Here is a 27,962-nt window from a genome sequence, read left to right as displayed (position 1 = left end):
GTTTTCGAAATGGCATGGATGAAGTGAATGAATGAATGGATGTAACTGTCGGACTTTTCGATCTGAATCTTGATGTATGTCTGCAGAAGATTCGGATGTCTTCAGTACTCTCCAGGCTTTCTCCCCTCCTCTCTCTCTCTTTTATGGTGCTGTGCTCATTTGAGTCCGATCTCTCTTATTTCACGGTTCAGTGGATGTTCAGGGTGAGCTCGTGCTCTCTCATTGGCTCTCCATCTCTCTTTCCCCATTCATACATCCCTCCTCTCCTCCTCCCACGCCTCCTCCACATAACTCACACTTATCCATGACAATCACTTTCTCATAGACGGGACTAATTATTTAAGACTGGAAAAGAGTTCAGAAATACCCAGTGACAGAAACGAGACAGGTGAGTATTGTGTGTTTGAGCTCACGCGTTCTTTCTGATCTCAGTTTGATTAGAAAGTTTTGTCGCTATACAAGCATCATTTTCTCGGGATATAAACACATGCACGTGGTGCTATTTTTCATTAGCGAATGATTTGATTTCCTTGTCCACTTTGGTATGTCGCTTCTTTGCTGGTTTCCAATGCGCTGACAGTCGAGAAAGACGCTAGACAAGACGCTTCGAGTGAAACACTAGACGCTCTTGGTCCTCTTCGGAGGAGATGCAATGCAGTTACTTAAAAGTCCTGTTGAGCCTCCAGTCACTTAATTGGCCACAGATGCGGAATTCTATGCTCTTTTACCGTTTAGAAATTGGATGCATTCGGGAATGTTTATGAGGCGAGCCCAGCTCTCGCCCGCAGGAGCCCGAGGTCTGACCCTGCGAATATAAATCGAGCGAATTATAAGACTCCTGATTTATTCATCACGGTCAGTATGTTCAGGTATCTCTTTCCTTACCGACAACTGACGAATGCATTTTAATTTCCACCGTTACAGAGTTGCACTGATCCATCATTCTACGTTTTCCGTTTACTGAAACGTTATTCAATTTAATTTAAAGTGTGTAAACAAGCAATCACATGTGCCATCTGGTCGTGAATTCACGCACAAATTAAAATAAATATTTCAGAAGTTAAGTAAAAAATAGAATTGGCTGCGATTGTAAGTAAAAAAAAAACCAAAGTGGCAACCTGCAGTCATAAATGTGCTACACCTGTTAATTTGTGTTTAATAAAGTTGTATTGACACAAAAAACTTGAACAATAATAACAGGAATTACAGTAATAATGGGTTGAAACAAATGCAGATATAACGATGCATGAATGTTATGAATATTTTTGCAGTTGTTCAGAAAAATTAATTGGTTGAGAAAAGCCTTTTTCTTTTTTTTTTGAGTTCACAACTGAAACAAACAAACGAAAGGTTTTATTTATTTATTTATTTATCTATTTTAGACTAGATCAGGATGCAATAGTTCATTCTTGTCACACCGCTGTTCATGATAAATCCTCATTTAATGATTACAGCCTCTAAAAGAAGAAGAAATCTTTAAAACAGACAATTGTCAATGGAACAATCTGAACGATTTGCGAGAAATAAAGTTCTGGTAGGCTATGTTTCTTTATTTCTCTTGCTGTGTTTTGATTGGCCATCAGTTATTTTCATAGTGCTGCTGAACGGCTGTGGAATGTTAAATAATGCTAATGCCAGTCTGCTCTGTGATTGCACACCGAAGCAAAGGCCAAAGACACCGTCCCCGAGCTGCCCTTTCACCCCAGACTCTGTAAGCTACACTTATTAAAACGAAAAGTGTTTCAATATGTGGCTGCTCTGAACGTGAAAGGAGCTGGGTCTATAGAATTCACAAATTGACTTATCTTGTACAGCCTTGTCTCATAAGCACATTCAAAAACGAAAGATAAAGAAATGGAACGAGAAAAGCAAAAATCGATATCTGATGTTTTGATTGTTCTAGTATAAAATATCAAAATGATTATTATTAATTATATTAATTCTGCATGTGCTGCCACCTGTAGCCGAAATATGCTACCTGAAATAGAGGTCTGTGCAATCAATGAATTAAATAAATAAATAAATAAATAAAAATCCTTCGGATGGATTAAAGGTATAGGCTACAATTCTTGAGGAATGAATGCAGCTCTGTTTAACGGTGATGTACGCTCGTGCCCCTCATACAAGCTCATGAACCAGATCTGACCTCTCTGTTTAGATTATACTAGATGTGGTTTAACTGGAAACCAACGTGCTCATACTGTTCACAAGAACTGCTGCGCTGCGAATGATCTTACAATTATACACGATACAGATAAACACAGAGAATGCAGAAAAACGAGCTTCTCTCTGTCGAAATGAAAATATCTCTGCAGGGCATGAGGAAATGCATTCCACAGAAACTGAGACGGAAATCAATTTTGAGAAGAACTGGCATGGCGAAGGGAAATATGCTCACGGAGGAGAATCCGTGTCATTCAGATAAATAATAATAATACAAATAAATAAAAAGTTTTTTTTCTTCTTTTTTTGTGCAGATTTGTGAGAGACGGAAATCAAGGAATTGCTCAAAAATAATTAATGCAATCGTTTGCTTTCGGAAATGTTCGGAATTTAGCAGATGGAATTAAGTTACATTTCCGAGCTTAATGTGGGACAGTTGTCTTAAGGCCTGCAGTCGGAATTAAATCAGAATTAAGAAATAGGCCTAATTTGGTTAAATTTGCTCTTTTTCTAAAAAAAAATAATGATAATAATAGGCTACTAATAATAATTAGCATTATTGTTATAGACGTTTAACTCTGGTATATTTATTTGTTAGTTTTGACTAATTAAACTAGTTTCCTCTAAGGTGACCCGTGGATTTGTGTTTTTTAAAGGGGCCGTGAAGTGAACATCCCACATTTCCGGGCTCTCTGTCCAGTGAAAATGTTTCAGACCGTCCCCGACACGTCGTCTTACGTCAAGGTAAGACAACATCATCACTACGAGCAGGTAATGTCGGAGGAAACAGAGTGGAACTTCTAAATTGCCTTTTTCCTCTTTCCAGTTTCATAGATGACTGATGTAAACAGCTTGAAAAAAAAATCACCTCTCGTCATATTTGACTTAAAATGAATGATGCATGAAGGACGTTTAGTTTGACGAATTGGTTAATTGGTTTGCAAAACATCTGGTAGAGTTTACTACACTGTCTGTATAGCTTAGTCTTACATTTCATCCGGCCATTGAACGAATGGACAGGCCATCTCTGACCTTCACAAATATTACTTATTGCATATTATTTTATTTGACTGGTGCTTTCTTTCTTTCTCTATCTCTCTCTCGACATGGTCTTTAAGAATGTAAACATTGCAAATGGCAGACATCTGTTTTTGCAAGAACTAAGTTCGACCATCCATGCATAGGGAAGTTTCCAGAGCTCGAACTGTTTCAGGAATATCTCCAACAGATGGGTCCTGGGTCTACATTGATTATGTCACCTAGACTGAAAAGCTCACTTTCTGAAACTAACATGAAGAAATATAGGCTACTAGTTTATGAACGGTATGTTGTTTTTATCACTGTTCATTCTTTCAGAGGCTGAAATGTACATTGGCATATCTGGATGGTTATCTATGGCAAAGTGCCACGGCAATAACTTTATTATATCAAAAGGCTTAGTGCAGAGCGCACAGACAGAGTTATGAAAATGAAGTATTGTGCCTGCTAAAGTCATTCATTATATCTTTACAATCAGCATACTTTCCAGAGCCGAGTTGTTATGTTATGGAGACTTATTGCCCCCTGCATAAGGGAGCTTTTCATGCAGACGCTATAGTTTGTGTTCCTCCACAGAGGGGCTGCGTTTCACAGTCCCACGAACAGTCCTCGATTTGTTTCGAGACATTAGCAGCGAAGGAATGTAGAGGGAAAACCTTCTCTTTGAAATCCAGCTTTTTTTTCTCTCCACAGACTGAATAATAAATAGTGCGCTGCGTGGCAGTGGAGCTGGGCCACGTATAAACAACACTAAAATGGAGCAATAGAAGTCTCTGGGAATATTTTGTTTTTTATTGTTATTATGTTTTATGATTTCTATCTATTCTTATTTATAAACACTCTCGTGGTGTGTCTGCATTAGACAATTCTTCTAATACATCCAAAATCAAGCTGTTGTATTTGGCGTGCTTTTTATACGCAGGAATTGACTTTGGCGTGCATATGATACGTAGTTACGCCTGTATAAGACGCACCTACCCCACACCCCACCCCCAATCCTAACCATTGCGCTTCATATGCAGGCCAATCAGTTCGGCGAGTAAATAGCACGCCAAATAGAAATAGAAAGTCGTGGCATTGATAGGCACTTTCATGAGACTGGGTTTAAACGATCATATCTGGGTGTTGTTGCTGGCAGGCAGAATTTGAGCGGGAAAGGGGATTTACCTCAGCACGCCTCAAGAAAGGCCAGTTTGAGAGAAATATTCAGCTTCATTCAGGCGAAGCCACAGGTTAAGGTTTTTGTTTGGTTAAGGCCGGTTGAGACTGGAGCTTTCCAATAAAAATAAATCTCAAATTAATTATGGCCCGGAGCAGGAGGCCAGACAGTTTGCTGTTGTGTGCTGCAGTATTTCTCTCTCTCTCATTTTTTTTTTTTTTTACTTGTTCGTGTGATTCGTGAGGACAGCGGTTCGTGACTGTCAGGACAAGATGAGAAGAGTATTTCTCGTAGAACCATACAATAGATGGATGGATGGATGGAGAGTCCAGTAGCCCGTTATGTAATTGTATGGTCGAAAGTCCATTTACCATGTTGTTCCCACACCATTTTTCTTCTTTCTTCCTTTTGAAGATGAGGAAGCCTCTGGTCTCTGTCTGGGTTAGTCTTACTCCAGCACTTCAGGGTTTTTCCAGTAGCGTCGGCCACTGCTTCCCACAGGTCGTGGTTGGGAGAAATGCCTGGCTGTCAAGCTCCAGCGTCGAGCCAGATGTTCCGCGGCTCACTACATAAACCAACATGCATCTGTTTATTGGCCTTCCAAAATGTTTGTTACCGCTGGACTCGTAATGACCTGGGCTAGTTCCACGCGGGAAAAGAGGCTGATTTTCCTAGGTTTAATGATGCACTTCACGAAGATGTTTGCGCCATAAATAAAACTACATTTCAAGTTATCATTACATTTTGAGAGTTGAATAGGCTACACACTGTTTCTGGAAAAAGCCTTGGTTTAGATAAGCAGATGATGTCTAAACAGAGCAAGACAAGATTGTTGTCATCACGAATACTGATCTACGATATCAATATGGGCTACTTTGCTTTAACTCGCAGTTCATGACTTTGAATTAAATGCTTGTGTTCACTATTTATCTGATATATAGTTTAGTCTCAAGTTAAGGGACGTCTCATTTATAGTAATTGATATAGAGACCATAAAACATAATTATACTGTCATTAGTGACCCTCTCCGGCAGATCTCCGTCTCGTCATGCGCTCAGAGAGAATGGTGTTTTAATTAAAAGAATGGTAGAGTCTAAGCGGCCCCTCTAGAGAAACATATGTTTCAGCTATTAAGTCCCACGTTCTCTGAAAATGATGTCCACCCTTGCACTGCAGCTCGCATACACGTCCCAAACCTGATTTGATGATCCAAATCTGTATTACTTAGCCATAAATAAGTTTAAATATGGGTAAACGGATAATTCGAACTAAAACACAAATACCATCTTTCCGCTTTGTCAGCTACAGTAGCTTCCTCCACCTTCCACAAGAATGCAGAACGCAGGAATTGATTAATATATTGTATTTGAGTGAAATAAAAGCCAGTGTTGTTCTGTGCACGAGAGAGGGGCCGTGACTCGAAATGGTTAAACAAGGTGTCTCCGTTAATTACTGTGCAGGCCTCAGGCAGGAGAAGCCTTGACCCCTAGCAGGATCCAGATGTGGCGCTCTCGAGGGGACCTCTCCCCCTCTAGACCCCCTTGTCGCGATCCGTGCAAGCCAGCCGGCGCAGACTCAGTCTCGCTCCCCTAGGCGTGGTCCTCTCGGTCAGGGGGTCTCGGGATCCGGGTGTCTGGTCACGGTTTGGGATGGGTGCGCGTCTAGAGTGCGCTCGGTAATAGAGAGGAGGGCAGTAGGGGTGGAGACTCTGCATTTGGTAAAGGGAATCACAAGCAGTGTATTTAAAGACATATAATGGTATTATTGGAATATTATACTGATGCAAAATTTTGACACTGCAAAATCCGTGTTTTATATAATGTTTTATAGAGTTTGAGTACTTTTTCGGGACGATGGTAAATATTTAATGTACAGTAAATGTAGTCTAGAATAGAGACGATTCCCATCATTTCCCATGAAGACATGAAAAAATGTGAGGCCATATGTTATTGATTTTGCGAAATGCCGAACAGCAAGCACACGAGAGGTATCAGCCTCTATATGATCCATATCCAGCCGGAGATTTATGCTGGAGATATTCTGTTCATGTGCATTCAGAGGCGCGCACACGTGTGGAGCAGACCGACTCCGCGCGCTTCGGTTTTATTCACGAAAAACGTTATTGAAGCGAAAGAAGTTCGGACAGACTCGTCACATCCTTCACTTCACCATAGGTAGATCCAGTTCGCGCTTCCCGTTGTCGCAGAACACGGCTCCTAATATGATGACATTTATTTTATAGTTTAGACGCTTATTCGATCTTGTAAGCTATAAACCCGCGTTAATGTAAAAAGTCGATAAGATGTATCTTTTTTTTTTATCAGCTTCATGTACATTTTTATTTGAAATGCATTATTTATTATTATTAACAGAGATTCTACCAATTTCTACCGAACCGCGTACCTTAATGTCGGAAAAAGCGCAACAAATGTAAAGAGCTGGCAGGCGTTCTGTAAATATTCCCAGGCAAAAACATGTGCAAAGGAAAGAAACACTATTGTTTTGGTGTCTTATCTTCTCGGGACAAATATCCTGCTTTGGCTGCCGTAATGAAGGCAGGGCCAGTGACACACACACACACACGCACACACACACACGGCTTCCTTCTCAAGCGCAGTGACTTCACTTCCCAAATTTAGAAGAAAAAACCATCCGGCGAAACGGTCTCTGTCTCTCCGCCACATCGAGAGCTGGAATTAATTCAGACGCGTGTCATGTTTGGAATATTGTCGGGCTCCACTGAAAATTGCGCAAAATGGACGGAACTATTAAGGTAAGAGATGAGGAGAGGGATCTTTCTATTCTTTTTTCTTAGACGCCTGTATTTCTGCCTGTCTGGGACTTTTCAGGCGCTCCGAGCTGCGCTTTTCCTCCTCTCTCTCTCTCTCTCTCTCTCTCTCTCTCTCTCTCTCCAAATTTCCTTTTCCTTTTCGTCGAAACTTTTGTTGAAAGTTGAAAACTATCGCGGAGGATACGAGCGTTCAGAGCGCTCGTGAGGACGCACGGCTAGATCCGCTGTTTGTGATGGAGTTAAGCTGCTTCGCCAAGAAAAAAAAAAAGGGGGTTAGAACCGCGAAAGTCCGGCGCTCGACGATGCTCTCCAGTGTACCGTGACGCGCGCGTGTGAATGCAGTGCAGTGGTGTGTGTAAATCATACAGCTTTAGGCTGGAGATGTGACTGCGCAATTGGAGTGGCACCGTGCCGAGGTTTTCCAAACATTCATATAGTTTAAACGCCGAGCCCACCCACAATAAAATGTTACTCCACAACTTCCTTCTTCTGATAACTAATAATAATTGCTATACAGTATACTGAATGGGTTGTTAACACTTAAGGAAACGCGCTCTACTTAGAATAATTAGTTGTGTGTGTGGTCCACACCGTTACTCTGCGTTTTCGATAGTTTTATATTTAAAATCACAATAATAATAATAATAATAATCCGCATCTTTGATTAAAAACAGTAGGCTAGGCTATTTGAAATAAATATTTCTGAGCATCAAATAAGGTGAAGATCTCTGACTGATTGTTGACTCTTGTGTGGAGGGGAGGGCTGCAGATTCAAACCCTCCTCATTTTGCGGTCATATAAGTGGTTTTGGGTGTGGTATATGTTTGGGGTCGTAGACACCATGCTTGTGTTAGATGTTATCATGTTAAATAGACTGTTTAGATTCCACTGGGATGACTGGGGACAGAAGAAGAATGATTTTAATGCAGCAGCATCATATGCAAATCCTTGTAGAATTGATGGTCTGAAAAATGCAAATCTAGTGTTTGTTATTATTATATGATCAGTACTGTTGTGATTGGCTGTTAAATATAAACAAACCATATTCGTATTACTGTTACAAACTATTAGTAGTAGTAGTAATATAATTATACATAATTGCATGCATAATTAAATCGATAATTAATTCATAAATAATTTCTAAGTTACACACACACACACACACACACAAAACCCTAGCTAACCCTTGTTCTGTGAACCCTATCTTCTGTTTTCTGTTTCATTTATGATCTTTATTGTTTATTTATTATTTTGTATGACCATAACCATAACCTGACATGCTTTAAAGTTTAATGTAAGAACATAGTGTATAAAATACTCCTAATATGAAAGTGCAACCCACTTGAAAAGTCATCATATATTAGTTTTTATAAGTGTACTGTATCTACTGTAGCATTAATGTAATCTAGAGGAATCTGTGTGTTATTTCGCTGGAATTTGACACGTATAGCTTTCTTGATGTAGGTGTAACTGTACACTTTAGTCGCCGACGACGAGGGCGTCTCAGTCCATGGGTATTTCCTGTTCCACACAGTCTGGTTTCCTGTCAGGTTTCCTTTTCCTCCTGAAACAAAAGACAGGAATGCACTCTGTATAAAATAGCACTGTGCTCTTAAGTCCTGAAGGCATATCCTGAATGAATGACGCATCCTCTCGGGGACGAGCAGTGATGATGACATTTTATGAATATGAAATTTCCCGAAATTTCCTTTCCAGTGAGAATCATAACATACGGTTGCATAATGTATTATTTATGCAGTGTGTTCAGTTGTTGGCGTACCTCACCATAAGTCTACAGCCTGTGGTTCTGGACGGTTTAAGCCAGCCATGAAGCCACGGCCAATTTATAGCCTAAGGAAAATAGCACCTTTGTGAGTATTTTAGCCTCATTGTAACGAGAAGCTCACACTTGTACTCTGACCATCGCCTAGCTCTCTGTTTCATAGAGATTATGAATTTCGCCTTTTGACAGGCCTGTCTGTACGTATGTATGAGCATGAGTGTGGAATTAGATTTTTTCTATTTTTATAACCCTCTGTAATCTTGGGAACGACTGACTGCCAATCATGAATTATATGGTGGAGGCTGATATGTCTGCGTGTAAGTAACGTGTAACAGTCATAATAGCAGCTCTGGTCTTATCTGGCACCATGAAGGCATTCCTTAGCTCTGCAATACTTATCATGACACAGGCTGCTGCTGTGGGTCGCCCCGATACTGTCCGCGGGACGCTGGTCAAATTGATGACGACTGTCACCAAAGTTCAAAACCCAAAGATCGAAAAAGAATAGCTAAGAGAGTGTCCCATGATCCCCTTAATCTGTAAAAAACTGCAATATGAATTGTCAAATGCTCTCAGATTGATATTTGGATGCTGTATGCTTCATGAAAAGTATTTCTATAAAAGATGCAAAGAAGAAATCGTTCCTTTGGTATCAAACCGTATCAAAGTTCTAAACTCACTCAACAATTAACATCTTTCAATGGCTTGTGATTGTTCATCTTCAGTATTTTGTGTGTGTGTGTGTGTGTGATGAATCTATGCATTGGTGACTGCATGTTAAGGGTTTCACAGATGTTTGTAACTGAAATAACAGCTGGAAATCTAGGCGATTGGTTCAAGTTTTTAGAAAGCGAAAGAAAGGTTTGACTGAGACACATGTAGATGCTGCTATCTCCAGAGGGGCCAGTCTGCCGCGTTTGTTTTCTTTAATAAAACGACATCACCCCAGCTGAGCGCCTGCAATGAGAGCAAATGTAGAAGTGACCCTGGACAGATCTGTCTGCCTCTGTTCTGTCTCATATATGAGTCATGAGCAAGACTAAGAGATCTTGTACTAATTGAGAGTCACATCTTGAAATGCTTCTCCAAAACAAAAGGTTTTGTGGTCAATGTGACGTTAACGGTTGTTATACGTTAACTATTAGTATTATTATTTTCTCAATAACAACAGCTGGGGAGGGGCGGGATTAAAGCCTATATTTGACCAAAACACAACAACTTCACCTCCTACATGACTTTCCTTTCTACTTTCTTCAAGTCCTCCCCCTTCAACCTCTTGACTTCATTCTGCTTTGTGATTCCCACTGGATTAAACCAAGACGTACTCTACATGTTTGTTTTCTTATTGAATATCACATGGAAATATGAAATTAAATGAACTGAAATGAAGTAGAAAAAAAATGTTTACTTACTGAAAACCAGGTTCTGAAATGCTTTTTAAGGTTTAACAGTCAGAATTGAGCTTAATGACTATTTTTCCCTCAAAATGTTCACTAAAACTGTTCATATTTAATTTAATTTGTTACTTGCAGTTTCTTTGTAACTGTGAAATTTTCTAGCAATTTCTGAATAAAAAGTGTTTCAGTGTACACTGTAAAAAAATAGTTGTCAAAGTTGTGAATAAACATAAAGATTATCGGAGTATGTTTTACAAGAAAATACTATTTCAGTCTTTTTAATGAAACAAAAAAAAAATATGAAATTTGCTATTTATATATTTATTTATTTTAAATTTACTGGCATTTTCTCAATGAGCTCTTTTCTACACCATTATTATTATTATTTTTGAGTGTAGACAGTCATAACACTAAAGCATGTGACTAAATTATTTTTATTAGCAGTAGTAGCAGTACTTTCTAAAAACCACCTGATACATTAAGGTCCACATGAAATCGATATGTACTACCCTATTCACTTTCATAATGCTCTTTTCAGGTGCACATTATTCCAAGAAAAATAATCGATTCATAATCTTTTATCAAAACACAATAACTTCCTTCAGCTCTGAAACAAATTTCCTTTCTGCTGACATCACAAATCCCTGTTTTTAGCTCCTCCCCTTCAACCAACTGACCTCATTCTGCTTTGTAATTCAATGGAAAAATCCTTCTCTACTTTTTTTTTCTAAAAACGTAAAACGTGTTGCATTTCATGTTGACTTCAAGCCGTTCCTCCCGTATCCGTCGCAGTGGTGTAGCGATGTGTTAGCAATCAATTGCACTGCTTCATTTGAACCCAGCATCTGCGATTCTGCCCTTCAGCTAAAACAATTTACAATTTGTTCAGCTTAATTCTGGTTTCACATGATCAACTGAAAGTCATTTTTATCATTTGCTCTGTTCTTTAATGAGAAACAGTGATACAGTGTTGGGCCCGTTGTCTCCTCCAGGAGGCGCTATCAGTGGTGAGTGAAGACCAGTCTCTGTTTGAGCCTCCGTACGCTGCTGCTGCTCCCTTACCCAAGACAGACATGACTGCGTCCGGCGCACAGGACTACGGTCAGCCTCACAAGATCAACCCTATCGCCCCTCAGCAGGAGTGGATCAGCCAGCCCGGCCGGGTTCACGTCAAACGAGAGTATGACCACATTAATGGATCCAGGTAGGGCTTAAAAGTCTCATTTGAAACCATTATTCTGTATTGGTGATTTGTTTCGTCTGAAATAAGCATTATTAAGCAATTTTTGTATTTTCTCTTTCTAGCAGAGAGTCCCCGGTGGACTGTAGTGTGGGTAAATGCAATAAAATGGTGGGTGGGACCGACGCATCTCAGATGAACTATACTGGCTACATGGATGAGAAGTGTGCTCCGCCCCCAAACATGACAACCAATGAGAGGAGAGTTATCGTCCCAGCAGGTATTCACATGACTGTGTACTGAATGCTGCATTTATACGGCACACAGCTTTAATAAATACAGGCATGAATCCTCTCAGAAATTGCTATTCAATTTCACAATTAATTGCAAAGAAAGAGCAAGTAACACATTATATTAAAAGAGAAACGTTAAAGTGGAAAGACCAAAATAATATTTGATTTTAAAATAATAAATAATAATATTTGACAAAAAAAAAAGTCATAATTTAGTCAACCTCAAATTGTCCCAAATCGTAATGGTGATATTAGAGTAAATTTTCACACCTAAACCAATGAAAGCTGCTTGTTAGCGATCTAATCCCTGATTCTACCCTACGTTGTCTTTACTTCCTTCTCAGACCCTTCTCTCTGGTCTCCAGACCATGTGCGGCAATGGTTAGACTGGGCCATTAAAGAGTATGGTCTTCAGGAGATGGACACAGCCATGTTCCACAACACAGATGGAAAAGAACTGTGCAAGATGAGCAAAGAGGACTTCCTGAGACTAACCAGCGGCTATAACACGGAGGTCCTGCTCTCACATCTCAATTACCTCAGGGAAAGTAAGTCCACCACCTCTTTGTGTTCCTGTGAGACTAGCACACTGTTTTTCTATGTGACACTTTATGATGTCAGAATTTATTGAAACCCTAACATTTTACTATTTGTGTTACACTCTCAGAAAATAATTGGTGGAATAACTATCACTGGGGTGATACACTTTAAGAAAAAACTAAATATATAAAAGCAGTCACTGGAACGGTAGCCACTAATATGCACCATTTATTTACTAATATGTACCTTTTAGGCACAAAAAAATGCTAATTATGGGGATAAATAAGGTACACAAGTGTACATTTTGAAAGTGTACCATTACATTTACAGCTTTTGTACCCTTTTTTCTGAGAGTGTACCCTTTCAAAAGATAAAAATATGTACCTTTAAGGTACTAATTTGCACCATTTAGAGGTAAATAAGATACACAAGTGTACTTTTGAAAGGAGACTGCACTAGTGACAGCTTTTGTATCTTTTTTTCTTTTTTTCTGATAGTGTATAAGACATAGAAAATAATAAAATAACTAATCTCACACTCCGAAGACATTCTAGAGCATTGTTTATATTTTCTTTATGACCAGTGTTCGAATTGAGGGGGGGCTGGGGGGGTCCGGGACCCCCCATAAGCATCAAGGGACACCCCATAAGGCCCAAAAAAATGACCTTGGAGGGTTCCCTGGTTTTTCATTAAAACTAAAATAGAAACAATATTTGACATAGCCTTATCTATATTTTTTATCAAAGTATTGTGCTGCCGCTCCCATAAAAAGCTACTTCAAATTAGTTGTGCGTCTGAAAATACGCTCAAGTGCGGCACACGCTGTTTTCTGAAGGAATTTACAGACTGTCGGCGCGACATCGCTGTGTGATTGGCTGACAGAGTGATCCTTCTCATTATTTTACCTCACGATGAGGGTAAGATAATATTTCTTTGTTTTATGATTGTTTGGTACACCTAATTTACTGATACTGAATAAGAATTTATCTTAGAATTGGACATTCACTTTTATTATAATCTTGGTCTGTCAATAGTTTTTTTTTTTTAATCTTATGACGCTAGCTCACTATTGGATAAAGCTAGCAATGCACCCATTCTGAATTAAACAAATAATTTTAAATCTAGTAACCTTAAGGCCGCGTGTCCACCAAAGCGTTTTCCCCGCAGATAGCGTATTTTTTCAGATGCAGCGTTTTTTTAAACGCCAGGAGCGTGCTGAGCATTCGGGCGTTTTTTCTCACGCCGAGAGATGAAGAATGTTCAACTTTGGATAAAACGCTACGCGCATCACTGTCACTTTCTAGTCAGCTGACCAATCAGAGCGCAGGAGGGGCGGGCCAAATTCCACACCAATCAACTGTCACAACTGTTATTTTGTTACAATGACGTGTCAAACAAGCGCAACAAGAAAAATGAAATAGGAATTAATATTGCTGGTTCCTGAGCATCCAGAGCATTTAAGTAAGAAAAAAATTATCTACCAAATCAGATACAAGTAACAGTTTAGCGGTTATTCCGTATCGTAGCAACCAAAGCTCTAAACTGGAAAAAAAAAAACGCAGCCCACAAAAAGCGCCCTCAAGCGCTCACGGCTGGGTGTTTTCAGCAGAGAAAATATTTTTATTTTCAGAAAATAATAATTTCCATTTGCAATTCCATTTTTTACCCACTCTAATAAATATTCATGTATCTAGTCTAGTTGCTCAAAAGAGTATTGCAGGTCCTAACTGCTTATTTTTTTTATTTTAGTTTTGCATTCGAATAAATATTTAGACATGATCAAACACTACATTTTCAAGTGATACATTTTGAAAAGATACTCGTATAAGCACACACAAGTGAATATTAATTCATGCAAGAAAATACGGAATTTAACCCAAGAAAAGTAAGTACAGTAGGCCTATTCATGTGAATTGATAGTGAATCAAGAGATCGAAATTGATTAATGGTCATCAGCATCGTAATCATATTAAATTCTTTCTATTTTTTCCCTCTTAGAAACACTATTGTGACAAAATATATTTAATGTAGTCTCTCATTCACTCCTATAGAAGTTTACCCAACTATGTCAACTTCCGCTTGAAAATATGAAAGGGTTATATAACTAGATTCAAGATAAATTAGTTTTTTTAATGAAATAAAATGCCTACATGTGCACTGTTCAAAGTATATAGATTTTTATTTAATTTTACATATAGTAAATGCTCCGCTGTAAAAAAAAATCATGTTCTGAAACACAAAGTAAATGAAATTCACAAGTAAATGAAATTATATTATTATATGAAATAAATAAATACAAATATATTATTCGTTTTTTTTTATTGTTGTTGTTGTTGTTGTTTTTTTGGGTGGGGTGGGGGGGGGGACCCCCCAAGAGCTTTGACAAAATTCGAACACTGTTTATGACTATTTATGAGGTGCCAAGCAACTGACCGATAAATAGTTCCCAAACTTTTTAGAAAAGCTTGTAATAATTGTACCACAACAGTGAAACGTTTGGAAGTAATTGTAACTGTTTAATGCATGACTATCCATGCAAGAAATGGAGCCTAGTTTATTCCACATGGCTGCTGTCATTGTTTTTAGCCACGCCGTGGCACAGTCACTCAAACCACACTGAGATCAAGTTTACAGCTATTTTTTATAAAATACTTTTTTAATAGTTTGAACAGTATGCTCCCTTATTTCACTTGAATGCTTTAGTAGGGAGGGCTCCTATCTCGCACCACCTGCTTGACTTTTACCGGACGCATTTGGTTTGGCAGAGTCACAATGATTCGGAATTTCAGCAACTATCCCATCCAGAGCATCTCCCCCTGAGCGCTCTCGGCCCCAGACTCAGAGAGATGAAGCCCAGGTGCATGGCCTCAGGAGACGGCCAGCGAGGCCCCTGCCTACACACTGCACGGGAAAGTTTATCCCTAATTTACAACAGAGCCATCTTGGCCCATTTCTCTTCCAGAGCATTTCTTATGTTATTTCCCCGCATGTTTTGGCAAGAATCCCACAGCTTCAAGTCCACTCATCCACTTTAAAACATCAGTGCCATCTGTAAGTGAAATGTCGGGAGGACATGCTGTGTGCGAATTGTTTGCACGAGAATTGCATCGATAAACAAAGCTACGTTTTCTCCGAAGGGTCGCATTTAGATGCAATTTGCTGGGATGTCGAGTTCAGCTGGGCCATCTAAACATTATGACAACAGCCCGCTACTGAGGTGGGTGGAGTCCCAACAGCGGTTAAAACGGTCCTCCTTAAAAAATAGTGATGGATTCTGCTGTGAGGTAATGGGAACTTTATTCCGTGGGTGTCAACGGTTTTGTGCTGGTGGCCAGACTGTGGGCCTGCATACAGACTCGGGGTATAACAGAGAGCCTTTGTGCGTCGCAGGGCAGAGCCCAGCCTTTCTGCGAGCTGTCAGGTGTTGTTTTTTTGAAGAGAACTTGGTTTTGGAGTTTTCATTAGGGAGGATTGCCCCGGGACTGAGCCGGAGCTTACGCGCCAAGGCATTGTGGATCTGCCTTCCGCTCTTTCTTTGATTTAGCCTGTGTGTTTTGGAAACAGAAGAAATGGTTCCTAATCCTTCACTCCACCATTTGTATTGCCTTGGAACATGTCCCGAGTCAAAATCAAATAATAATAAAAGAGATGGTCCCATCTACCAGAGGCTACTTACTCTCAGCCAAAAAAAAGAAAAAAAGAAAACTGTTTTTGACTTTAAATGAATAGACCTAGTTCTCCCCACCATAAATCATTTACTCACCCTCATATCATGTAACTACTTTTTATTCTTCTCTGAAACACAAAAGGAGATATTTTCAAAAATGTCTCAATGATTTTTTTTTTTTCGTAAAATTAAAGTCAATGTTCCAAAACACAGGTCCAAAGCAACAGATTGGACCCCGTTGAATTAAATTATGCACTTTTTATAAAAAAAAAATACAAAAAATTACTAAATGTGAATTTGTAGTGAAAAAAATAAATAAATAAAATATGAAAGTGACAATTCCATGCTTCACACTCTTCTAAATAAAAGTTCTTTATTGTCATTGTTGGTTGTATTTAACCTCCACAGAATCTTTCATTCCACTAAAGGTTCTTTAAAGTGGAATTTTTAAATGTTCTTCACACACAAAATTGTTTTTTTCCAAGAACTGATCACTGAAATGAAACTTTCTGAATCTTTATGAGTGTACAGATGAGTGGGAGAAAAAAAAAGTATACATGACTGAATATTTAACTTAAATATGGTAATATACCAAATTACAAAAATATAGTTTTTAATTTTATTACATACTGTCAATGACCTTAAAAAGACAGGTACTAAAGAACAAAAGTTTAGCTTTTCTACAAGCTGAGGTAAATACTAATATATAGATGTGCACATAGTGTCATACACACAAATATAAAACACTGTTATGAAAACAAACATGACTTTTAAATTTAAAGACCACAAAAACAAAACCCTAACTTAAAAAATAAAAAAGTACTGTAATTTTAATAAAACAAACAAACAAACAAATGTGTACATTTACATTAAGAAGTACATTTAAAAGTATTTTACTGTAAAACAAAATTAAATATTTTAGCTATATTATATATATATATATATATATATATATATATATATATATATATATATATATGTGTGTGTGTGTGTACATGTATGTACAGTCGTGGCCAAAAGTTTTGAGAATTACATAAATATTAGTTTTCAAAAAGTTTGCTGCTAAACTGCTTTTAGATCTTTGTTTCAGTTGTTTCTGTGATGTACTGAAATATAATTACAAGCACTTCATACGTTTCAAAGGCTTTTATCAACAATTAAATGACATTTATGCAAAGAGTCAGTATTTGCAGTGTCGGCCCTTCTTTTTCAGGACGTCTGCAATTCGACTGGGCATGCTCTCAATCAACTTCTGGGCCAAATCCTGACTGATAGCAACCCATTCTTTCATAATCACTTCTTGGAGTTTGTCAGAATTAGTGGGTTTTTGTTTGTCCACCCGCCTCTTGAGGATTGACCACAAGCTCTCAATGGGATTAAGATCTGGGGAGTTTCCAGGCCATGGACCCAAAATTTCAACATTCTGGTCCCCGAGCCACTTAGTTATCACTTTTGCCTTATGACACGGTGCTTCATCGTGCTGGAAAATGCATTGTTCTTCACCAAACTGTTGTTGGATTGCTGGAAGAAGTTGCTGTTGGAGGGTGTTTTGGTACCATTCTTTATTCATGGCTGTGTTTTTGGCAGAATTGTGAGTGAGCCCACTCCCTTGGATGAGAAGCAACCCCACACATGAATGGTGTCAGGATGCTTTACTGTTGGCATGACACAGGACTGATCGTAGTGCTCACCTTTTCTTCTCCGGACAAGCCTTTTTCCAGATGCCCCAAACAATCGGAAAGGGGCTTCATCGGAGAATATGACTTTGCCCCAGTCCTCAGCAGTCCATTCACTATACTTTCTGCAGAAGATCAATCTGTCCCTGATGGTTTTTTTGGAGAGAAGTGGCTTCTTTGCTGCCCTTCTTGACACCAGGCCATCTTCCAAAAGTCTTCGCCTCGCTGTGCGTGCAGATGCGCTCACACCTGCCTGCTGCCATTCCTGAGCAAGCTCTGCACTGGTGGCACTCCGATCCCGCAGCTGAATCCTCTTTAGGAGACCATCCTGGCGCTTGCTGGACTTTCTTGGACGCCCTGAAGCCTTCTTTACAAGAATTGATCCTCTTTCCTTGAAGTTCTTGATGATCCTATAAATTGTTGATTTAGGTGCAATCTTAGTAGCCACAATATCCTTGCCTGTGAAGCCACATGCCTCCATCATCCCGCAGACTGTTTCCGGTGTGACAGTCCGCAGTGTAATCATTTCATACACATTCATACAGCACATAGATGCAGAGCTGGTGAATGTGAACGGCGGGTGCAGTGTCCGGTGATGCAGGAGCTCAGTGGTACTGGAGGAGGTCTTGTTTTGACTTTGCTGTTGGTCAGTTATTCAGATTTTATTAGTGATTGCCGCCCACTCACCAATCTGCTTTCAATTTGGCTGCAGTTTGAGAATTTGTTGGAATTTCATTGCAGGAGTGGAGCAGAGCTCTGTGTGTGTGTGTGTGCAAGAACGTTTCTAGGAGTGAGTTTGGATATGCACAGAAAATAAGTGCTTACTCTTCTGTGATGAACTGTTTCCAGTTTCTGAATTCTATTAAATGTATTTTATTTTTAGTGCTTCAAGTAAAAAAAAAAAAAAAACTGTCTGGTGGTTGTAATAAAAACTAAAGTTTCATGACCTCATTATAAGGCTAAAATTCTTGGAAAAAATAGCTTTTTTTAAACTATTGTGTTTTTAATGGCATGCAGTCCTCATGATATTCATGGAAGGCTTCTGCACCATTTAGATCTGAATTAAGAATAATGGTTAAAGTCTAATTCAACTTTCAAATTCAAAATTTGGTCTGAAGCAATCCAAAAGTATGAGCTAAAATCCAAAGAAATGTATTCAACATTTTTTTAACTAGAAAAGCAAAGTGTGTCATTTTGAAAGTTTTGAAAAATGTTTATGAGAGATTGATATATGAAACAATATACTGTATAAAACGATACATAGACTGTCCACGCTTGTCCATGATTGTTCCGATCTATTTAACTTCATGTAGATTAAAGGAATAAATCGCACACACACTCATACACAAAAATATATATTTGTCTTTAAAAATTCCATACACGAATACTGACACATGTATGATAAAACACTCAAAGATCACAAAAATGCCAAATGTCACCCCTTCCCGTTCCTCGTTCCCTTCTGCATCTGCTGAAATCCCACCATTGTAACCATCAGCCCTCCGTCCACAGTAGGGAGACTAGTGTTTTGCCAGTGCAATTTTCCTTCTGTTTTCCTTTGCGCTGATTTATGAGTTAAAGCAGCTAAAATTAAGAGAGCGCTTCAGGGACGGCTGACTGAAAACACTGTCTGACTGCACATGAATGCCTCTCTCTGTGCAAAGTGTAGATTGTGTTTGGATTGTAATGACAAAACGGAGCAGCTTGTGTGAAGAGAAATGAATGTTGAGAATCAGCCAGAAATGGTTGATGCATGATGAAGTGCCTTGTTATAAAAGATGCTCTCTTTTGTGTGATACAAGCAACACAAAGAAAGTCCAATAGGTACAAATTTCATGGCCAAAATGGCAAATGCTAAAATTGTTGTTTATGCAACAGTATGAAATACACACACTCTAAAAAAAACTGTTCACATGTCCATGGGTCAAACATTGACTAACCCAGCTGTTGGGTTCATTTTTTTAATTACATTTTTAATCCAAAAGTTAGGTTAGTCCATATCTATCTATCTATCTATCTATCTATCTATCTATCTATCTATCTATCGATCTATCGATCTATCTATCTATCTATCTATATTATTCTAACATCTTTATTTATTATTATTATTATTTTATTTTTTTTATGTGTTGCAGGCAGCTCATCCATATCATACAACACAGCATCTCATAACGACCAGTCTCCTCGCTTGGCTGCCAAAGACGGTATGACACACTGATTGTCCTGAAAAAAAAAAATAATAATAATAATAATAAAAACAAAAGGTGCTTTAGGTAAACAGTGCATATGGATAAGACATGAGGAAGTGAGTCTTATCCTTTCATCTGTCCCCTCTTTCCATCTTTTTCTAGTTTGTATCAGAGCAGGGCCCAAGGCCGAGGCGAAGCACCAAGCAGGTGCTGTCTTTGTGTGCCACAAATAAAAAGAGTCAACCATTCAATTTCCACCTGAGCATGGACAGCACAGGCTCTCAGAGCACAGAGACAATTAGTAAGACAAAAGCCACGAGCAGGAAAGAGAGAGACATGAACACACACAGAGAAAGAGTAGAGAGAAATTACACTTCATTTATGTAATTTACTTGTGTACTTTCCAATGAAAACACAAGATACACTTCCAAATGAAATCAGACTCTCAAACTCATCAAGGAAATCAGTTTGCATAAACCATTCAAGTAAACATTTGACAGTGTCTCTGGAGAACGGTCCGCTTTGACTGCAATAACAGAGATAGTCCTGAGAGCACAGCAGAGGACCGGCTGGCCTGATAGAAGCCAGAAGACAGACCACCTGTTCTCTACTCATATTAGGGTCATTAGCACAGTGAGCTTGAAGATAAGATAATGCTGAGACGGTTGGGACCTTCTTCTCACAGCTGTCAATCAAAGTGACTGTGTTTCATGAGAAAACTTCTTGAGCGTCCTTTCTACAATTCTTAAATATCTCTGAATTTGAAATGTAGTGATCCATAAACCTTCCCTTGAGCTGTGCGTTTAATCCAAGGCATAAAAATGATAAACTCCTCAAAAAGTGGCAATTGAACAGGTCTCCATTTATCAGCTGATGATTAAATGTTTGATAGCAAGATTTATGGGCTGGATTTATTTTCACTTAGCCTTTCATCTCAGGCCAGTTTTATCTAAGCCAATTTCTCACGGGTAGTTAAAGATAAATCCTGATTAATAGTCTTAACACTTAGAGCAGTTAATGCCATACTACACTGATCTCAAGTACTGGTCTTCGGTTTTAGTGTCCTAAATGGCCCAGCTTCAATCTAAGTGAGCATTTTAAGGCATCCAAAGCCTGTTCCTAAAGGTAATCATCAAGCATGATTATGATGCCTATGTATGTATGTATTCGATTTTTCATACTATCATTCAGAAATGTAGGTTCAGTGAGATTTTTTTAAAGATTTGAAAGTCTCTTCTGCCCACACAGTTTGCAATTATTTGATCAAAAATACAGAAAACCAAAAAAAAGTAATATTGTGAAATATTATTACAATTTAAAATAGTTATTTTCTACATGAATATCGGTTCAAATGTAATTTATTCCTGTGATCAAAGCCATATTTTCAGTGTCATTACTTCAGTGTCACATGCTCCTTCAGAAATCATTCTAAAATGCTGATTTGCTGCTCAAGAAACATTTCTATTTATCATCAATGTTGAAAACAGTTGTGCTGCTTTATATTTTCGAGGAAATTTATACTTTTTTAAGGATTTTTGGATGAAGAGAAAGTTGAAGTTTTTTATTGTCACTTCTGAAAAATGCAAAGTGTCATTTCTGAATAAATTAACATTTAGCTAAAAACGTCTATATATATACAGACAAAATATTTGAATTACAGTACCGTTTTTCTCATTATTTTTGAGTACTACTATGTGTTTTTATAGTAATTTCAGTATTGCTGAAGTGTAAGTTCAGTAACACACTTTCTGAGGTTTCATTTCATTTGGGAAACTGTCTGTAGGGCATAGACAACAGGGCAGCTCACTAGATTTCTGGAACAGAGCCTGTGAGTTGCACTGCGTTCTCTCTTCTGTTAAGCATGAGTGCAAGAGTGCGTCCTTTATAAACCACTACATGGACAAAAAATAGAATCGCATTATAGATGCTGGTTTGGTTAAAAATGGCCACATACATTGGATTTTTTCAGTGCTGTTTAAAAGCTGAGCTAGTCTAGACGGCTCCCTTGTTTTGACTAGAGAGCAGCAGTCTGGTCTCTTGAGGAGACGCCACACCCAAACACAGCACACCAACAACACTCAACTCTCTTCTCGCTGCCTCATACACCTTCTGCGTTCCCAGAACAGCACACGATGCTAAAGCATTCATTAGTGAAGCAGATCTAAATGTATGGCCCTGAATCAGGAGCGGTCGCCCAGATGCACGTCTGTCTCTTGTTTCACAGTTGAGCTCTGATGTGATTGAATTAGGGACACGGGCCTCGCTGCTCCTCCGGAGTTCAGATCTCGCAGTCGCATCCAGCTGTCTTTCTCTTCGCTCTGTCAGACAGTAGCGATGGCCACCGCCGCTGTTTTCTTTGTGAAGTCCGATGATGTGTATGGTCTGCTCTCCATCTCTCTCTGTTCTCCTCATCGCGGCCTGACCCCTCTTCTTCTCTCCTGGCCGCTGTGTGTTTTTTCATGGTGGAGGGGGATGAAAAAACGAGGGAAAAAAAGGCCAGTAAAACAAAGAGAGGTTGTGTGAGAGACTCGGCAGGCAGGAAACGTAACTCTCTCAGGACTCTCTCTCTCTCTCTTTCTCTCTCGTTTTCTCTTCTCTCCGGCTCTATCTATCTATCTGCATGTCTGTCTATCTATTTATCCATTCATTTATTTTATTGATTCATTTATTTATTTTATTTGCTCGATATGTATTGTGTGGACAAATCTGTATTGTCTTTTCTTCACTATTTGGCGACTCATTCCTTTGGTCTGGATAATGTTGAAAAGCCTCAGAACAGATGGCAGATGAAACTGTTTTACAGTATTTTAAGAGTAATGTCTGTGGTGTAGTACTTCTGTCTTCTCAGTCAGGTTGGGCTGTGGATTCAGTTAGAAACAGGAGCAGGGAAAGTCATGCTCTCTCTCTCTCTCTCTGCTTTTAGAGATTAGCATCTTCCTTTCTCTTGGATTCTGCTTTTGCTGAGAAACGCTGGCTGCAGATCCTGTTTCGATTCTGAAACGTGGGCCATGTAGTTTTATCAGCTATTTCCAAACCAAACATTTTCTTTGTCTTCAGAGGTTAGTGTCTCATAGTTCCACCCAAAGCTTGGAGGAGATCTCCAGTGCAGTGACCAGAAGAGGGCGGTGTTATGTCACCATTGCAAACGCTTTGGCTCTGTTCAGGTGGAGTTGTGTACAGTACTAAAGCTTTAACCCTAAGGACAGTCATTCCATAAAGGTTACTTTCAAAGACATCATTTCAGTTTACTAGCATTGGGCCAACATTTTTTGGCCGTCTCTTGGGTTTTGATCCGATCCGGTCCCTTACGTTCTCATATGGTCATACACAGAGCCCCTGTAAGCCCTAGAGGAAACACTCACTCCGGAGCCAAGGACAAACGTCCATCTACAGCATATAGAGACTTGATTCGTGCCAGTCATTGCTTAATTTCCGTTTGTGAAAGAGGGATCACTGCAGTGCTGCAAGGCATGATGGGAATGTTTTAAGAGTATGTTTGAGAATGAAGAAGACAGTGTTGCCTTTTCAGAGTTAAAAAAAAAAAAACTTCGAGGAAGCACGCATGCTTTTCATATTGCCATTTTAAAAGACATTTTAATAAATTTGCTCAAGAGGATATTCATTCATACATTCTGCATTGTAACAAATCAACTACATCTGACAGAAAAAATAATGACTATTAGTAACTTAAATATGAAAAGTTATTATTTTAAAAAATAGAGTAAAAATTTACATTTAATTTCAATAATAATAATAATAATAATAATAATATTAATGAAACTTGATAATAAAATAGAATAAAAAGAAACTCTCAGTGCCAGTGTTATATAATTATCATTGATATACTAGTATAGTTTTTGGTAATATTGTGAATAATATTTGTTTAATATATATATATATATATATATTATGGTTTTAGTTTTAACGATAAAAGACCTGCTCTATACCACAACAGCGTTGCATTGAATGAAACACAGATTGCAAGCAGATATTTAAGCAAATATATAAACAGATTGCAAACTATATATATATATATATAGTTTAGTCTGTTATATACCTTAGTGTTCAAAATGTGCTTGCAATCTGTGTTTCTGTGAGATCTCTAAAAACAGAGACAGTCTTACGATCATATAGTTCTTACATCCAAACAGATTCTCCTGCAAGTTTCTCAGTGTCTCTGTGTGCTTGCACGAGTATGTTGCACGAGTCAGTCAGGTCAAACCCAGCAGATGGAGCACATCTTCATGTTTTCATACACACACAGACAGCTTGAGAGAGTTCCTTAAAAAAAAAAAAAGTGAATATGAGCGAGGACTTTGAGTGGGATATAATAAACCACTATAATCAGTACAAATAAAATGTCTCAGGAACATTAATACATTTTCCAAAGCTTTAGGAAAACAATAGCAGGTTATGAAAGTCCCTTATATTCTTTTCTCTTCTCTCCAGATGCGTCTTATGATGCTGTACGGAGGGCAGGCTGGTCAAACAACATGCACAGCGGCAAAGGTGAGTGACAGACGTCCATCAGACAGTGTGTTTGATTCTGAGGCTTTCTTCTGGACAGTAATACTGAGCGTCTTTGGTTTAGGGACACTGAAGAGGCCCATTAAGTGCTTAGCATTTGGGCCAGATATTGCCCGTGTTTTCTTTGGATGAAGACTTGTGTGTCTGCTCGCCCAGACGAATGTGCTTAACTTTTTTTCTCTGTTTCTTTCTTGCTGCGGCGCTCTTTCTTTCCATTTCTCAGGCTCTCCTACAGTGGTGTCTCAGAACGTGTCCAAGAACGCTGAACAGACTCGGCCTCAGCCCGGTAAGCAGCAGCGCTCTGCCACCATCATCATATGTGCAGTATGCATTTGGAAAGACCAGTTCAGCTACTGTCTGGAACTCGGGTTCAAGACTTTTAAATTGTGGAATTTGTCCAGTTCAAAGGTCACATCTAGATTAATTTCTCTCTCCTTTCAGATCCTTACCAGATATTAGGACCCACTAGCAGTCGACTTGCCAACCCAGGTAAAAACATGAAATCTTGCTATTTTAAACTACAATCTGGAAACACCTTTTAAATGTAGGGACTTATTGTATTAAAATATTAATATTTCATAAAAACTCTGGCAATGGTTATTTTCATGTTATGGTCAATAATGAGGAATTGGTTGATTCTATACTATTTCTGTTCTATAATATTTGGTCCAAATAAACTAAAAAAAAACTAAACAATTAAATCAATAATTTTAAATGTGAATTTAGGCACTCATCATTTATAAAAATGGATATCCATTGTTATTTTTGCTTAAAATGGCTTTTGTTGATAGTTAAATCACTGCAAATGAAATCCACATCTACACTGAAAAGAAAATGGGTTCGTTAATAAACTAAAATTAAAACCTGAAAAAACAAAGCAAAAAAAAATAATAATAATTAAATAATAAAATAAATGTTAAATTAAAGAAACAATAATAATTTCAGCTGGTTGGTTATTTTAGTTTAACTTACATAAGCAGCACAGAATTACAAAAAACTAAATCATAATTAAAATAAACTAATAAAAAACTATAATAGTATATACACTATAATAAAATAAAACTGCTCAGAAATTATTAGTAAATTAAACACCATTACCATGTCACAATTTGAATTAAATGTAAAATGTTTAAAGTAAAATGTTATTTTTCATTAACCTCTAACTCTAATATCTAACTCTAAGTCTAATATCAGAAGAAAAAATTTTAGTGATATATTATATAATTACATTTTACATTTATGCATTTGGCAGACACTTTATTTAAAGTACGCATTTTACCAGTTTATCACTTTGCCTGGGAATCGAACCCATGACCTTGGTGTTGCCAGCACCATGCTTTGAGGATCTATTGTTAGACTCTAGTAAAACTGTGTCTGTGTGTTTGTCCAGGTTCAGGTCAGATCCAGCTGTGGCAGTTCCTGCTCGAGCTCCTCTCGGACAGCGCCAACGCCGGCTGCATCACCTGGGAAGGGACCAATGGAGAGTTCAAGATGACGGACCCTGACGAAGTAGCACGTCGCTGGGGCGAGCGCAAGAGCAAGCCCAACATGAACTACGACAAACTGAGCCGTGCCCTGCGCTACTACTACGACAAAAACATCATGACCAAAGTGCACGGCAAGCGTTACGCCTACAAGTTTGATTTCCACGGCATCGCTCAAGCCCTGCAGCCCCATCCCACCGAGGCCACCATGTACAAATACCCAACCGACCTGCCCTATGTGCAAAGCTACCACGCTCACCAGCAGAAGGTCAACTTTGTTTCACCCCATCCTCCCTCCATGCCTGTTACATCCTCCAGTTTCTTTGGGCACACCAACCCATACTGGAGCTCTCCGACAGGAGGGATTTATCCCAATCCCAGCATGCCGCGTCACACCAATTCACATGTGCCTCCCCACCTAGGCAGTTACTACTAAAACCTTCACCTTTCACCCCGCTGTCCGTATGCCAAAACTTGAACTGTACTCAAAGCAAAGACATAAACAGGAAGCTGGAATTGGAGGGATTTTGGCCGAAAAGTTGGAAAAGAAAGAGAAAGTAGACCAAAATGGACCAAATAATGGCTGATCCTCTTTCAAATGGAGTACTACTTATTGGAGGATGTTGGGTTGCTGTGTGTTTTGGCGAGCGTGTGCATGTTTCTTGTGCCTTTCTACATCCGAAAGCTGCACCGATGGGCTAGAGTCCCTTCTAGCCAATAAAGACCACCTCGATTTTGTAGAAGTCGGTGAACGACCGAAAAAAGAATCACTGTAAACTCACCCTGTGTTTTTAATGCAATTGTGATCCCAGTGTTTATATTTTTGGACCTAGTTCCTGCTTCCCTTTGGATTTTATCTAAACCCACCTTGGTTAGACGAGTTTATCTTCTCTTCTTAAGTCATGACTGAAACTCTCTTTTCTAAAGCAAATCTGGCAACTGGAAAAAATGTTGGCATTCAAGCGCCGTTTCTCCTCCTCGCTGGAGGACGTGGCGTCTGATTGTTTATTAGGAGCTTCTCAGGCTAGCTGGCTCAAGCTAAACTCTCTAACTCTTCTTTAGCACTCCTCTATGCTGATGGCGTTGATGTGAAAGGATTGAAACCTGCTTTATATTTCTGATGCATGGTGTCCCGATTCATTGGCCTGTGAAAATCAACTCGATTTCATCTCAAAACAGCCAAAGTGTTGATTTCACATGAGATTTTTGTCTTAAAAAAACTGAATGTGGGCACCATGAAGTACCTCTTCGAAAGAAAAGAAAACATAATAACAGTTAAACCAGAGATTCGCGAACGCTGTGCGTTTGTCAGACCTATTTGCTAGTACTTTATTATTATTTTTTTTGAACAAAGGTCTACTAGGCATTAAAAGCATCTTACTGTATAAATTATGCAGAGCTATTTTCATATGTGACAGTGTTAAGAATCATACGTAAATACGAGTTGACCTCGGTCAAAATGCAAACTTTTTTATCAGTTACTGAAGGTAGTTTGTACTACGTAGGTGTTTTGTATCTGTACATATGGGCAATAAGTTTATGAATGTGTTCTTGTATTTTTCAGAAAATGCTTTTCTAAAGTTCTTGGTGCATTGTCATGACCATAAGAAAGTTATTTTGATAAGTAGTTGATATTGCAAATGCCTTACCAAACATGCCTAGAGACAATCTGTTCTACGTAAGCAATGGTTCCCAAAGTGCCATAAGAATTCCTTAAAGCCAAATTGTGTTACTGTGCCTAAAAAAAGTGTTTGGACAGTGTTATACAAGCTTTTCCCCTTGTGTATTTTTGTAGCATTAAGAAAAAAGATATGATTGAAAATTGCCAGCTTTTCATCTCTTTAAGGGATCACTCTCAGATATGAAGGAACTGTGCTATTTTATATATGCAAGTGTTTTGGATATTAAATTTATTACTATATAAATATATAAGAAATATTGCAATTAATCTTTTTGTTAATTTTGCTGTTTCTGCAGTTTATTACTACCTTTTGTAAAAGGGTCTGTTGTATAGGTAAAATGTGACAAAATAAATGTTTTTACATTAAAAAAATCTCTCCATATAACCTTTACTG

General features: G+C 38.5%; 1 protein-coding gene across 8 annotated transcripts; it reads left to right on the top strand.

Annotated features, from left to right (window-relative positions):
- The first annotated feature begins 235 nt into the window (after positions 1-235).
- On the top strand, positions 236-27,166 carry LOC132155830 (Friend leukemia integration 1 transcription factor-like). Of its 8 annotated transcripts, none has more exons than XM_059564548.1 (10): positions 236-388; positions 2,820-2,907; positions 11,324-11,535; positions 11,640-11,791; positions 12,149-12,352; positions 19,823-19,891; positions 24,326-24,385; positions 24,627-24,689; positions 24,845-24,892; positions 25,794-27,166. In XM_059564548.1, the coding sequence occupies exons 2-10, from the start codon at positions 2,869-2,871 to the stop codon at positions 26,321-26,323; spliced, it is 1,377 nt and encodes a 458-aa protein (XP_059420531.1). In that variant the 5' UTR covers positions 236-388; positions 2,820-2,868; the 3' UTR covers positions 26,324-27,166. The 8 variants fall into 8 exon arrangements, with proteins under 8 accessions (XP_059420531.1, XP_059420530.1, XP_059420529.1 ...); XM_059564547.1 differs by having other exon boundaries at positions 11,637-11,791; XM_059564546.1 differs by having other exon boundaries at positions 2,820-2,934.
- The last annotated feature ends 796 nt before the right edge of the window (positions 27,167-27,962 follow it).

Source organism: Carassius carassius, chromosome 13, assembly GCF_963082965.1.
Source record: "Carassius carassius chromosome 13, fCarCar2.1, whole genome shotgun sequence".
Taxonomy (NCBI): domain Eukaryota; kingdom Metazoa; phylum Chordata; class Actinopteri; order Cypriniformes; family Cyprinidae; genus Carassius; species Carassius carassius.
The sequence above is the reverse complement of the archived record's forward strand: the minus strand, read 5'-3'. Positions and strand labels throughout refer to the sequence as shown.

Coding starts and splice junctions, on each gene's coding strand:
- LOC132155830 (XM_059564545.1), top strand. CDS start 2,869: ATGTTTCAGACCGTCCCCGACACGTCGTCTTACGTCAAGGTAAGACAA. Junction 19,892..24,325: donor TCGCTTGGCTGCCAAAGACG/GTATGACACACT, acceptor TCTTCTCTCCAG/ATGCGTCTTATGATGCTGTA. Junction 24,893..25,793: donor CAGTCGACTTGCCAACCCAG/GTAAAAACATGA, acceptor GTGTTTGTCCAG/GTTCAGGTCAGATCCAGCTG.